Source organism: Megalobrama amblycephala, linkage group LG8, assembly GCF_018812025.1.
Source record: "Megalobrama amblycephala isolate DHTTF-2021 linkage group LG8, ASM1881202v1, whole genome shotgun sequence".
NCBI lineage: Eukaryota > Metazoa > Chordata > Actinopteri > Cypriniformes > Xenocyprididae > Megalobrama > Megalobrama amblycephala.
In genome coordinates this window covers 7,189,490-7,203,900 of record NC_063051.1, presented here as the reverse complement: position 1 = coordinate 7,203,900, position 14,411 = coordinate 7,189,490, and the positions used below count along the sequence as shown (strand labels likewise).

The 14,411-nt window shown below is 36.4% G+C and overlaps 1 protein-coding gene across 1 annotated transcript; it reads right to left on the bottom strand.

Annotated features, from left to right (window-relative positions):
- Positions 1–1,189: 1,189 nt before the first annotated feature.
- mov10a (Mov10 RISC complex RNA helicase a) lies at positions 1,190–14,394 on the bottom strand. Its single transcript, XM_048198982.1, has 22 exons — positions 14,180–14,394; positions 13,841–13,946; positions 13,480–13,652; positions 13,055–13,296; positions 11,805–12,060; positions 10,823–10,963; positions 10,558–10,720; positions 10,268–10,419; positions 9,419–9,589; positions 9,034–9,181; positions 8,783–8,944; positions 7,336–7,439; positions 7,071–7,168; positions 6,876–6,974; positions 5,928–6,039; positions 5,718–5,835; positions 4,647–4,838; positions 4,431–4,493; positions 4,209–4,334; positions 2,656–2,744; positions 1,777–1,889; positions 1,190–1,693 (listed from the first exon to the last, which is right to left on the bottom strand). The coding sequence occupies exons 1-22, from the start codon at positions 14,296–14,298 to the stop codon at positions 1,635–1,637; spliced, it is 3,006 nt and encodes a 1,001-aa protein (XP_048054939.1). The 5' UTR covers positions 14,299–14,394; the 3' UTR covers positions 1,190–1,634.
- Between the last annotated feature and the right edge of the window lie 17 nt (positions 14,395–14,411).

The window sequence follows — 14,411 nt, the reverse complement described above, 5'->3', positions numbered from 1 at the left end:
CAAAAATAATGTGTTCCGAAGATGAACAAATGTCTTACGGGTGTGGAATGACATGAGGGAGAGTAATAAATGACAGAATTTTCATTTTTGGGTGAACTAACCTTTTAAGTGACCTCCCCTTACACTTGAGCAATAGCAGGAACCTGGCTCTCTTAAAGGGATAGTTCACCCAAAAATGAAAATTTGATGTTTATCTGCTTACCCCCAGCGCATCCAAGATGTAGGTGACTTTGTTTCTTCAGTAGAACACAAATGATGATTTTTAACTCCAACCGTTGCCGTCTGTCAGTCAAATAATGCTAGTGGATGGGAACTTCTACTATAAGAGTAAATAAAACTTGCATAGACAGTATTTATATCATTTTTTAACTCTAATACACCACTATGTCCAACCGCGTTCAGCATTCGCTTAGTGATGTCTGATCGCGCTCTGACAGCGGCAGTGATGTCTCGCTCTCATTTAAGTCTATGCGCGAGACATCACTGCCGCTGTCAGAGCGCGATCAGACCTTACTAACGAGTGCTGAACGCGGTTGGACATAGTGGTGTATTAGAGTTAAAAAATGATATAAAAACTGTTTGGTTTATCACACAAACCGATTGTTTCGTGTCTTAGGACATCAATGTGTCGTCACGAGCCGCAGGGTTTAATTTGGACTTGTCTATGCAAGTTTTATTTACTCTTATAGTAGAAGTTCCCATCCACTAGCATTATTTGACTGACAGACGGCAACGTTTGGAGTTAAAAATCATCATTTGTGTTCTACTGAAGAAACAAAGTCACCTACATCTTGGATGCGCTGGGGGTAAGCAGATAAACATCAAATTTTCATTTTTGGGTGAACTATCCCTTTAAACCTAAATGGAACGGAAAAGGACTGGAAGGCCAAGAAAACTTTCAAAATCTGATGTGAAGTTTCTCCGAATTTCTTCTTTGAGGAAATGGAAATCCAGGAGACATGTGACAGTAGGTCACACTAAATGCTGAATTTTTTTTTTTTTTTTTTTTACATTTTGTGTACATATTTCCAGTTTGTATCATAATAAAGATACTGAAAAATAAATATGGATGGTCATTAAAACATTGCTAAAAGAACAAAACCGGTGGTGGCTTAAGTCTTTCGCACAGTACTGTAGATTGCCATAATTTGCAGTTGCATATTGACATACATTTTCAATTACTGAGACAGTCATTTTAAATTGTTTTTATTAGCCATTTTAAAAAATGTTTGACCCTATTACTTACTAGAAACACTGTTTCAATTAATGACTTTCAGTAAAGTGATCAAGTGCTATGAAGATTTGAAACAATACATTTTTGAAAAAGAAGAATAAAACATAGCTGTTTGAATGACAGTGTGTTGATTAGTAAAAGCAATATTGCGACTGATCTTTGATCTACATCAGTTTGCATAAGTGCTAGAATCTCTCCAGGATCATCTCAGTAGTATATAAATTGACTGTTTTGCTGAATTATGAAATGAATCAGTCATATGCATCATTTTACTGGCTGCAATCAACATTAAATGAGTTTGTGATAATTCAATACTGCTTTACTGATAAAAAATAAATTGATTTCCCATTTTCTCCCGATGTAAACTGATTGTCTCATTTAATTGTTGTAAATCTGGTCCTCATTGTTCAGCTCTCCACTCCGGGTGCACATGCTGCTGTAGTGGGCTCTCGTCAGTATCTAGACATAAACACGCAATGAGTCATACGAGTACATAATACAGTCACACTTCAGGTCTGGATGTGTTATGTAAGGCTGTGTACCATCAGAGCTGATTTTTAAAGACGCCAGCCGGCTGACCACATCCTCCTCTCCTTCAGCATCTTTGTAGTCAAAGCCAGTGTTGCCCTGCTCAAGTTCACAGTACCGGATAAACCTACACAATCAAATACACACCAATAAACTACTGCATACAGTACAGAATAGATTATCAGTTAAGTACCAAGTACGATAACTAAAATGATAAAGATATTGATCTAAAAATCGATCTAAATGTAAAAAAATAGCAAAGTCCACACCACAACTGGAACAATAAATGCACAGAGAAACGATATCGTTGGAATCACTCTTACGCTGATGAACGATAAAAACATTTACAGCCAATCAGAATCCATTAAAGAGCTCAAGCATTTACAGTGACAGATGACAAAACTGCAGCATGCACTTATAATAAACAGAGAGCTATTGTGTGTTGGTGTGGATGCTAATACAGATATCGTTCTTGGTGTGAACTGGCCTTTAGTGTGACATTTTGGATCCATTTCCTGAAATTAAACAGAACTCTTTCCAGTTTCAAATCTATGAACAAATAAATCTAGTAACAATCACAGATCTAGAGTCCAAACTTGTGTGCATTTCTTCTAAATATAAGTGTAAGAAAAACAAAAAGATTTTTTCCTTTTAGGCATGTGGCCAATGTAAAGCTAGCTCATTGTTTTGCATAAGAAATGCTAATATGGTATGTTATAAAAGATTGTGTTAGCCAATCAGATTGAAGTTTGCCATTTTCAAGTAAGCTTTTGCTAAATTCAAGTCATATATCCTTCAGAATGGTTCTGTAAGTGATCTGCAGAACGCATTAAAGTTGCCATCGGGTTAGTGACAGGTTAAGCTGAGAGGAACATACATTACTAAGGTCTTACCTCTGCCAAGTAGGATCCTTGCTTAGGATAACTGGGTTTCCCACCACAATGAGCAGGGCTTTGGCTCTTGTCATGGCCACATTAAACCTCTGTGGGCAACAGAAGGGGTTTACTACAGGATTGGCTGGCATAATAATTTCTCTAATCTAAGTCCAAACAGATGGTCAGAAACACGTTTGACCTCTGTTCCTCATTTTTCTATGATTATGAGCTTCTGTGATAAACTTCTTAACTTTTACTCTTGCAGCTAAAAGTTATTTGAATCCACAGATGCCAACCAGTAGCTCTTGTTCGAGGGTTAGTTCACCCAAAAATGAAAATTCTGTCATTTATTACTTTACCCTCATGCCGTTCCACACCCGTAAGACCTTCGTTAGACTTCGGAACACAAATTAATATATTTTAGTTGAAATCCGATGGCTCCGTGAGGCCTTCATAGGGAGCAATGACACTTCCTCTCTCAAGATCCATAAAGGTACTAAAAACATATTTAAATCGGTTCATGTGAGTACAGTGGTTCAATATTAATATTATAAAGCGATGAGAATATTTTTGGAGCGCCAAAAATAACAAAATAACAATTTATTTAGTGATGGCCGATTTCAAAACAATGATTCATGAAGCATCGGAGCATAAATGAATCAGTGTATCAAATCATGATTCAGATCGCGTGTCAAACTGCCAACGGCTGAAATCATGTGACTTTGGCGCTCCGAACAGCAGATTCGATACACTGATTCACTGTGCTCCGATGCTTCCTGAAGCATTGTTTTGAAATCAGCCATCACTAAATAAGTCGTTATTTTAGGTGCTCCAAAAATGTTCTCGTCGCTTTATAATATTAATATTGAACTACTGTACTCACATGAACTGATTTAAATATGTTTTAGTATCTTTATGGATCTTGAGAGAGGATGTGACATTGCTTCCTATGGAAGTGACATTGCTTCCTCACGGAGCCATCGGATTTCAACTTAAATATCTTAATTTGTGTTCTGAAAATTAACAAAGGTCTTACGGGTGTGGAACGGCATGAGGGTGAGTAATAAATTACAAAATGTTCAATTTTAGGTGAACTAACCCTTTCATCTCCAGTACTTTTCAAAAGTTTGTTGTCAGTACCCTTTTTTTTTTTTAACAAAACTGATACTCTTATTCAGCAAGGACACAGTAAATTGATCAAAAATGACAGTAAAACCTTTATGATGTTACAAAAGATTTGTTTCAAATAAATGCTGTTTTTTTGATAGTTCTATTTATCAAAGAATCCTGAAAAAACTACTACTGTTTCCACAAAAATATTAAACTGTTTTCAACATTGAAAATAACAAATGTTTCTTGAGCATCAAATCAGAATATTAGAATAATTTCTTTCTTTTTTGATCAAATAAATGTAGCCTTGATGAGCATAAAAGACTTTCAAAAACATAAATAAAAATCTTATCAAACCCAAGCTTTTGTAAGGTTGTGTATATCTATATAACTTGATTTAGCTGAGTAAAATTGGTAATAAGGTGCATATCCAACATATCAATTTGAGATGAAGTATATACCTTCTCATTTGAGAGGAAGCCAATGTTGAAGTCTTGGTCCATCTTGACATAGTTGACGCTACTACGGACAGTAGAAACTATGATGACTTTTCTCTCTTGACCCTGAAACTCTTCCACTGACCCCACCTACAAGAGCCAAATAATCAAGCAGCAGAAATGACTCATTCTGAATTCAGAGAGGCAATTTGAGGGAAAAAAATAAAAAATAAATCACAGGCTAACCTTGATATCTTTCCATTTGTTTATCTCCGCCACAGTGTTCAGAGCTTTCCGAATTTTTTCCACCTTAAATGAATAAAAAACCTTTTGTTAAAGAGTGAAGTTGGGTTTGAACCTTTTATTTATTTAATTTTTAACTTCTACTTTTCAATATGTTGCCATTTTTCATTAGTAACAGAATACATTTTAATCCAATTTTAAGACGTTTCTCAGTCTTGCCTGTTTCCTGTAAGGAGCGATAATGCCAATGTCGTTGGCGCTGAGTTTTGGCAGGCCCTTCTTGCCCTGTGTTTCCATGAGCTTGTTGAGGTAGCTGACGATGACCTCGATCTCGGTCACGTTGAAAAACGAAGGACTGTTGGCCTCTCTTTCATCCTTCCCCATTACTCCATGAAACACGACAGGAAATCCCTGTTCATCACAGAAACCATAAAAGTGCTTTATTCATTTATTGCACAAAAATTGCAGCTTCATTCTTCTGTTGAACTAAAAAGAAGATATTTTGAAGAATTTTGGTAAACAAACAGTTGACAGTAGCTGTTGACTTCCATAGTAGGAAAAAAAATTATGGAAGACAAATGATACCTTCAACTATATGGTTACCAACATTCTTCAAAATATCTTCTTTTGTGTTCACAGGTTTGGAACATCATAAAGGTGAGTAAATGATGACTGAATTTTCTCAACAGTGTTTGGCGGCAGCGTCTCTACTAATAGCGAAACTGTAAGTTTATCTGCTTCAAGAACAGCATCATTATTACCTCGCTAGTGTGAAATGTCATGTAGCTTTTAAGTTTCTAAACTATTTTACAGATAAAATCATCAGAGCAGCACTGACAACGCGTTTCTGTGCAAGTGTGTGTCCGTCTGTACTCTACATGTGAGCGTTTGAGTGGGAGAGAGAGCAGGAGAAAGAGTATGTGCTTTCCATACATAATAAAACATCATTTTTTGGGAAAAAACATGGAAATAATTTGTTGTTTTTATCCTATTTTTTACTATATTTGTTGCTTGGTCAGCGTTGTTGTGGGTTTTGGCCGTTTATGACTGTAAGGACCTTTGAAATAACTTAGATCATTTGGCGAAGTGATATGGACGTAATGCGGTCAAAACCTGCCTAGAACTACTTTAGCCGTGCGTTTCCCTTAAAATAATTGCACACCTTAAAACGTTCATCAACCAATCAGATTGAAGCATTCAACACCACTTAGTATAATTATGTATAAAAAACAGCATATTTCTTTGCTTCTTGCATCTTGGAAAAGGAGCTTTTGTACAGTGGTCTGGTACCTTCTTAGGGAGATGCTCCCAGTGACAGAAGGCCTCCCGCTCCATCTGGTTTGCAAACACCTGCAGCTCATTCTCGTAGAAGAGCTCATTGGGGATCTTGAGGATGGCGGGATGAGACCTGGGATGGGGTGAGAATAACTTAACAATAAGACATCTGTCATCACTTATGACATCAAAAATTGATGGGAGAAAAAATAGCCCCATCAGTACCTGTAGTTGCGGAGAAGTTTGGTGACGAAGCGGCTGTCATATACAGAATTGCCATCCTGGCTCTTCTGATACAGAGTGTTCTGTTTCATTAGCCTCTCCAGGAGGGACTGACCTGTTGTATATCAAACGATATCTGTTAGGACTGAAGTCTGAGTTAAAGGATTAGTTCACTTCAGAATTAAGTCATCCAAGATGTTTGTCTTTCTTTCTTCAGTCAAAAAGAAGGTTTTTGAGGAAAACATTCCAGGATTTTTCTCCATATAGTGGATATCAGTGGTTGCCAATGGGTTGAAGGTCCAAATTGCAGTTTCAATGCGGCTTCAAAGGACTCTACACGATCACAGACGAGGAATAAGGGTCTTATCTAGCGAAACGATCAGTCATTTTCTAAAAAAAAAAAGAAAATTATATACTTTTTTACTACAAATGCTCATCTTGCACTACACGTGACGTAGGCAGAAGTACCGTGGTAAGGCAAAAAACTTTGACTTAGTCTTTGCACAATTGCTTTGTTAACACTTGCTTAGTACTTCCGCCTACATAACGCGTGACCTTTCCAATGTGATTACGTCATGCGTGGCGCATCGCAGCGCTAGTTCAAGACAAGCATTTGTGGTTAAAAAGTATATAATTTTTTTAGAAAATGACTTTGTTTCGCTAAATATAACACTTATTCCTCGGCTGGGATCATGTAGAGCCCTTTGAAGCTGCATTGAAACTGCAATTTGGACCTTCAAACCATTGGTAACTGTTGAAGTCCACTATATGGAGAAAAATCCTATAATGTTTTCCTCAAAAACCTTAATTTCTTTTCAACTGAAGAAAGAAAGACAAACATTTTGGATGACATGGGGATGAGTAAATTATCAGGAAATTTAAACTCTGAAGTGAACTATTCCTTAAAGAAGAAGAAACCAATGTAAAAATTTGTGAAAAATCTTTGAGTACTCAGTCCGTGTAGTTGTGCCAGTGGGGATCTCAAAACGGGGCCCAACTGCTGTGGGTCTCCGGCCAAAACCAGCTGGCCCTTCACAGGGTCGAGCAAACCTTGGGCACAGAGAGCGAGCGCAATGAAGAAATAAACAATCTGTTTGTGTTCTAATTCATGTTCTCATCCTCCTCTCCCAACCCTTCCTCTTTTACCTGCAACCCCGATGAGACACTCAGGCTCCACTGCTTGTCCAGCCTCATCTATGAAAATGTGTGTGAAATGACCCTTAGCAACACCTCCTGACACGAGCCTGAAGAGCACACAAATAGATATTCATTTTTAGCCACCACAGCAGAACATCCTAGCTGGCACAAGGTAACTTAACAGAGAATATGACAGGACTATTACGATACAGCGCACAACGAGAAAAGAACAAGATTCAGGTGCAATATTAGTGTTATGATGGGCGTGCTGTACCTTCCAGCGGTGACCAGTGTAACCACAATGACTGTGTAGTTCATCAAAACTTCTCTAGTTGGAAGCAGGAAGCTGCCATCAGCTTTACTCCAGTTACTGTGTTTCTGTTGGAATGGATATTTAGGAATACATATATTCTGTTTTACACACACACATATACATATTCTAATCATATTCTATTCTAATTATAATACACTAAAGTTCAAATGTTTGGGATCGGTAAGATTTTCAATGTTTTTAAAAGAAGTTTTGTCTGCTCACCAAGGCTACATTTATTTAATTAAAAATACAGTAAAAACAGTAATATTGTGAAATATTATTACAATTTAAAATAACTGTTTTCTATTTGAATACATAATATAAAGTAATTTATTCCTGTGATCAAAGCTGAATTTTCAGCATCATTACTCCAGTCTTCAGTGTCACATGATCCTTCAGAAATCATTCTAATATGCTGATTTGCTGCTCAAGAAACATTTAATGTGTACAATTGTACAAAATATTTGTGTACAATATTTTTTTTCAGGATTATTTGATGAATAGAAAGTTCAAAAGAACAGTGTTTATCTGAAATCTAATCTTTTGTAACATTATAAATGTCTTTACTGCCACTTTTGATTGATTTAATGCATCCTTGCTGAATAAAAGTATTCATTTCTTTAATTTCTTTTCAAAAAAATAAAAATAAAAATTCTTACTGACCCCAAACTTTTGAACGGTAGTGTATAATGCTACAGAAGCTTTGTATTTCAGATAAATGCTGTTCTTTTGAACTTTCTATTCATCAAGGAATCCTGAAAAAAAAAGTACACAACTGTTTTCAACATTGAAAATAATCATAAATGTTTATTGAGCAGCAAACCAGCATATTAGAATGATTTCTGAAGAATCATGTGACACTGAAGACTGGAGTAACGATGCTGAAAATTCCGCTTTGCATCACAGGAATAAATTACTTTGTCAAATATATTTAAATAGTACACAGTTATTTTAAATTGTAATAATATTTCACAATATTACTGTTTTTTACTGTATTTTCAATTAAATAAATGTAGCCTTGGTGAGCAGACGAAACTTCTTTTAAAAACATTAAAAATCTTAGTGGTTCCAAACTTTTGGACTGTACTATATATGTATGCATAAATTAATATAACAATTTACTAATATTACATATTTAAATAATATTAATATATAATAATATACATGTTAAATATAGATATACTATGTAATATTTTTATTATTATTTTTTTTACATTTAAATAATATGTAACAAAATATTATTATATTTAAATATATCCAATAATCATTTGTCAATCATAAATCAAAATGCATTGCATTGTATTCTTGCATTGTGCACAGAACATTTGTGTACATGATACATAATTCAAAGAATAGGATTAGAATGGTAGTTTGGCATTTCCAGACATACCCCATGCATATGTCTTACCAGCAGTTTCTGCGGTACAGCTTTCAGGTCTCTACTGGGAGCATAAAGTCGGTAGAGGCGATGGCCGTCCACATATCCTAATAACCTCTCACACAGGAGGTCACAGGCACTGTTTGAGGGAGCACAGGCCAGGATATGGGTCGTGGCCTCGGACTTATTCACCTGATGCAACAAACACACATAAGTCATGAGTCACACAGCTGTTTAATGCTGAAATAAACACATGAAGTAGTCCTCATGAATGCTTTCACCTGCTTTATGGCCTCCACTACTGTGACAGTTTTGCCTGTACCAGGGGGTCCAAAGATCAAGTAAGGTGCTGGCTTGGATGTGCCTGACAGGATGTGTTGCACTGCCGCCTTCTGCTCAGGGTTGTTCTCTAAATCTTTGTTGAACATTCTGGGGGGCGAACACAATAAGACTTTATTAAAACACACACACACACACACACACACAGTGGGGGCTAAAAGTCTGAGACCTGAGACCACTATTTTTCATATTTTACATAGATACATTTAGCTCAAGTTACAGTATCTTTGTGTTCATGACATCATCAAGGAGGAAATTCCTAACACATGTGCAGATGTACTGTAGCTGTCCATAAACAGAAGTGTGTGAGTGTGTTTGTGTGCAGACCTCAGGTGTGGTAGTGCAGTGTGTTTAATGCCCTTGTTAGAGGGGAACAGCACATTGCCCAGTTTGTGATGGACAGCGAGCTCCACCGCCCTGTGCTGAAGCTTCAAGGGAAAGCGATTGATGTTGAACTCCACATCAAACTTCATATTGTTGACAAACATCTTGAGAAGCCTACAAACACAGAACCAAAAAGGAATCACTTTTTTTTTTCACTTTTTCTAAAACCAAAAATGTCTAACTCTCTAGCTAAGGATTTGTTAATAATTTTGTAATATAGCAATTTTAGTTCATGGTCTTAATGAAGGCTATTAGTGTCTGTCAAGTTTGAAAAAGAGTTGAAAAAATATTATATATACACTAATATAATATTATTATATTTTCTATTTTAAATTATTAACTCCTCAGTCTTCAGTGTCACATGATCCTTCAGAAATCATTCTAATATGCTGATTTGCTGTTCAAGAAACTTTTCTTATTATCAATATTGAAAACAGTTGTTCAAAATAACACCATTTATTGAAATTGATTTTTATTGTAAATATGTAAAAGTCTTTACTGTCACTTTTCATCAATTTAATGCATCCTTGCTAAAAACGTATTAATTTCTTTAAAAAAAAATAAAATAAAAATCTCACTGACCCCAAACTTTTGTACAGTAGTGTATATATATACACAATTAATTTGAGATTTATTTAATAATATTTTATTACATATTATTAATTAAATAAAAAAAAGTTATTAATTAAAATATTTATAATACATTTTAAAAAAAACATTTCACAACGTAGTTACTATCTATGGAAGCTATGAATCACGTTAACGTTGTTTGTAATATTACATATTTCTTACTTGTTTGAGAAGCCGAGTTTAACTCTCTCAAGTTCTACACAATGGACATAGCCTTCATAGACTGTGACGGGCTGGTTCCTGTCCTTTGACACACACACATTCAGTTTATCTCCTCGCAGTACGGACGGTCTGTTCTCTGCCACCCCTGGTACCTAAGTTAAAGAAAGAGACAAAGATGAAAATGAAAAAATTACCTAAAATTCCTAAAATTGCGACTGACATCATGATATCTGTTGCAACATCTGACATAAACAAGAACACAATTGGAAATCATTTTACTTCTCACTCACATTGAGAACAAGCAACCTTTTGTTTGCTTTGTCGAGGGTCATGGTCTTGCCATAGAGATCATACTTCTTGATGTCCACCTCCATCTGAATCTCTTCCAGGTATAGAAGGAGGTGAAAGTGCTCAGTGTAGATCTTCATGCAAAGCGGAGTGTCCAGCACTCGCCTGAGAACATACAGATGTCAGTGACCAATGCACACACAGAGAGAGAGAAAGCTGTGTTTTTAACAAAATTTCTTTGTTCTAAAAGTGTCCATGCTTGCTTGCCTCACTCTGGGAAGTTGCTGTCTTACTGAGGGTGATAGGTGCTTGGAGTCCTCCAGCTTGTGTTTGGCCAACTCCTTCAAGTAGACTGGGTAATTATATTGTTTCAACTTGACTACAATCTCCAGACCATGTCTGATGGAACTATAACAAAACAGAATGGGAAGAAGAGTGATTCAACAACACTGAATCAGCTTACCGTACTAGGAAGTGAGCTGCTAGTGTGCTAAAAGGTAGATAGAATAGATAAACGATGGATGGATGGATGGATGGATGGATGGATGAACGACTGATTTATACACATATATAGACGGATACATAGAAGAAAGACAGACAGACAGGCAGATGATAGATAGATAGATAGATAGATAGATACATACATAGATACATAGAAGACAGATAGATGATAGACTGACAAATGGATAGATAAATAGATAGACAGACACATACATAGATGGATACATAAAAGACAACAAGATTGATAGATGGATTGACAGACAGACAGATAGATAGATAGATAGATAGATAGATAGATAGATAGATAGATAGATAGATATCTAACCTCTCAGGTGGTACCCCTTCTTCCACAATCCACATATATATACACATATATAGACGGATACATAGAAGACAGAGATAGATGATAGACAGACTGACAGATGGATAGATAGACAGACAGACACATACATAGATGGATACATAAAAGACAGATTGATAGATAGATAGATGATAGACAGACTGACAGATGGATAGATAGATAGACAGACAAACACATACATAGATGGATACATAAAAGACAGATAGATAGAAGACAGAGATAGATGATAGGCAGACTAACAGATGGATAGATGGATAGATAGATAGATAGATAGATAGATAGATAGATAGATAGATAGATAGATAGATAGATAGATAGATAGATAGATAGATAGATAGATAGATAGATAGATAGATAGATAGATAGATAGATAGATAGATAGATAACCTCTCAGGTGGTACCCCTTCTTCCACAATCCTGTTCTCTGGACGGAGTCGTCTGTTCTGTTTGGGGTTATATGGGCTCTCTGGGCCCAGTGTTCCAGCTAGTCCGGTCTGAACCACTGCCTCCAGTTCCCGGACTACGCAGAAGGGCTTAGCAGTTCCAGGAGGATCCGCCTCTGGGCAGAACTCAAAGTACATGGTAGCTGGAAAGTGTCCATGATGGTGGACGTTGTATCGCACTTCAACAACATAACTCTCACCTAGCAGAAGACATCAATATGACATTTTTGTGAGCGTCTTACAACCTATATACATTTTCATTTATTCATATCTATCTATCTATCTATCTATCTATCAAGTGATGCAAAAACTTGAGAAAATGACATCCAGGCAGTCCGGCAATGATTAAGTCAGAGATCAAATTTGAATAAGGAATAACAAATTTATTAATTAAAAGTTATAGAGACAAACAAATTAATTAAGTAGTTAATGATAAAATCTAGAGTATTGTATCTAATAGATGAAGATAAAGATCAGAATTTAGAGAAAGAAGGAACAAAATTAAGACATTTGCAGAATAAAATGAGAGGTAGAGGAGAAGCAGATGATGCAGAAGGGATGCGAGAAGCAAAAAGAGCAAAGAAGAAGTAAAGAAAAGCAAAGAAAATATAAACTATCAAAGACCCAGTCCATTTTATACCATAAGCATAGGAAAACTTACATCCCACTCAAACTTATGTTTTGGTCTAATAAGAAAAGGTCAAATGGATTTATCCATTATGTCATAGACTGCTCAAATGTCAAAAATAGATACACAAGGGGTTGTTTCGACACCCTTAAGGGAATTTTGCAGATCTCGCATTATCACATGTCTGAAAAAATGCAAACAGACATATTTTGATACAAAGGTACATCAAATTCAAATGAGCAAACTAATTCTGAAAACACCATCGCTTCTGCAGTACTTGGCAGGCGTCAAATATCTAACCACAAACGTGTCAACATGACCTGTCACATTGGAACACTTTGAAGAACAACTGAATATAACAAGCATACATGAGAAGAATAAGCATAAAGGAGTACATTAAAGAGTAAATACATACTTGAAAATATGATGAGGATTAATATATGGAGTAGGAGTATGTGAATATATGAAATCTAATGTAATATTGATAAACCATAAGGAACATCAAATATGAATGAATATGAATATTGACCATTTTGGATCCACCAGTTAGATTATGTTTTTCTCACCTGGACAGAGAAGAAGAGGAGAAACACGGTTCACTCTCCTCTTATCCACGAGAGTAAAGCAGCGCATCTTGTGTAAGGCTGTGTAGTACGTGAAGTAGACGCAGCTCTCGCCCCGGTTTACGATGTGAAACTTCACCACAAACAGCTTCCCTAGCTCCTTGATGGTAAATGTAACCTTCCCTTTGGTGGCCTTGGGGTCAGAGGTTATTTCAACACCTCCTTTGTCTTTGATGAGCTCAGCTCTGAAACAAAGACACATCTGACAATGAGTTTCAAAAGAAAAATGTGCCATTGAGAAGGGAAGCCTGTGATTACCATCACGTTATTAGTTTTTCACACATCACATGAATTATATGTTACTTTTAAAGTTGAATTAATTTTTCCTAGCCAGCAAAAAACATGCAAATTATATCTCTGATGATCACCGTTTCACTCGGAGTTTGTTGAGGATTTCTGAAGCGAGCTTCCTCTTCGGAGTCAGGACAGGGTTCGTGATCGGAGGAGATGAGGAAGAGGGTGCTGGGACAGAATCTGTGGCTGACTTTTTGGTCTTCTGCTTTGCGAAGGACTTCCACTGATCGCAGTAGTACACTCGCACCTGTCAGGAGAAGAGAGACAGAAGAGAGATGAAAATGCAATATGATTTATCTTCCTTCCTTAAAAATCAAAATGAAATGGCTTGATGCTGAAGTTAATTAGTTTATCACATTTATGAGTACACTAGGAGAGCTCAAAGCTTACAGAAATTGACCCAAAGACACAAAATACTACCATTTAAGTTCTCACCTTTGGTTTCCAGCGAAACATGACTTTCCCATTCCCTGTAGTGGCTTTATTGAAAACTTTTAAGGCATTGATCACATTGGAAAATGTGGGGTCTTGTCTTCCATCCCTGAAAACAAACAATTACATGCAAATGAGTTCAGCCTGGAAAAACAAGGCTATTGCATCAAGGTAGAAAAAGACATGGTGACACAGGTCGATAATATCATACACAAACGAAACGATCATATACAAAGCACACTATTTTTTATTATTACAAGATTACAAAGACAAAATAGAGCAAAACTTGTAAAACAGATGAGCCAGACTCTGAACCGGTGACTCTGGGTCACTGTTGCAAACCTTTTGAACTCAAAGTTGTAAATATCCCGAAGTTCGTTAATGTCTGTTTTCGAGATCCTCTGCCCCAGAAACTGTAGAAAGTCAAGCCCTACTTCGTATGATGATCTGAGAGAAGGCATTGTGCTGGTGATGTTTATGTGTCAGTAGTTTACGTTAGGGATGTTATCTAGTCTAGGCAATTCCGGAATCGAAACTGACTGAATGCAGCCTAACGGTGAGCAAGGGTACATCA

What these genes read in the sequence shown, in the direction of transcription:
- mov10a (XM_048198982.1), bottom strand. Translation starts at nt 14,298, where the DNA reads ATGCCTTCTCTCAGATCATCATACGAAGTAGGGCTTGACTTTCTACAG. An exon ending in AAACTTCTCCGCAACTACAG is followed by an intron (nt 5,836 to 5,927) that starts GTACTGATGGGG and finishes ACCCCATCCCAG; the next exon opens with GTCTCATCCCGCCATCCTCA. An exon ending in ACAAATGGAAAGATATCAAG is followed by an intron (nt 4,335 to 4,430) that starts GTTAGCCTGTGA and finishes TGGCTCTTGTAG; the next exon opens with GTGGGGTCAGTGGAAGAGTT.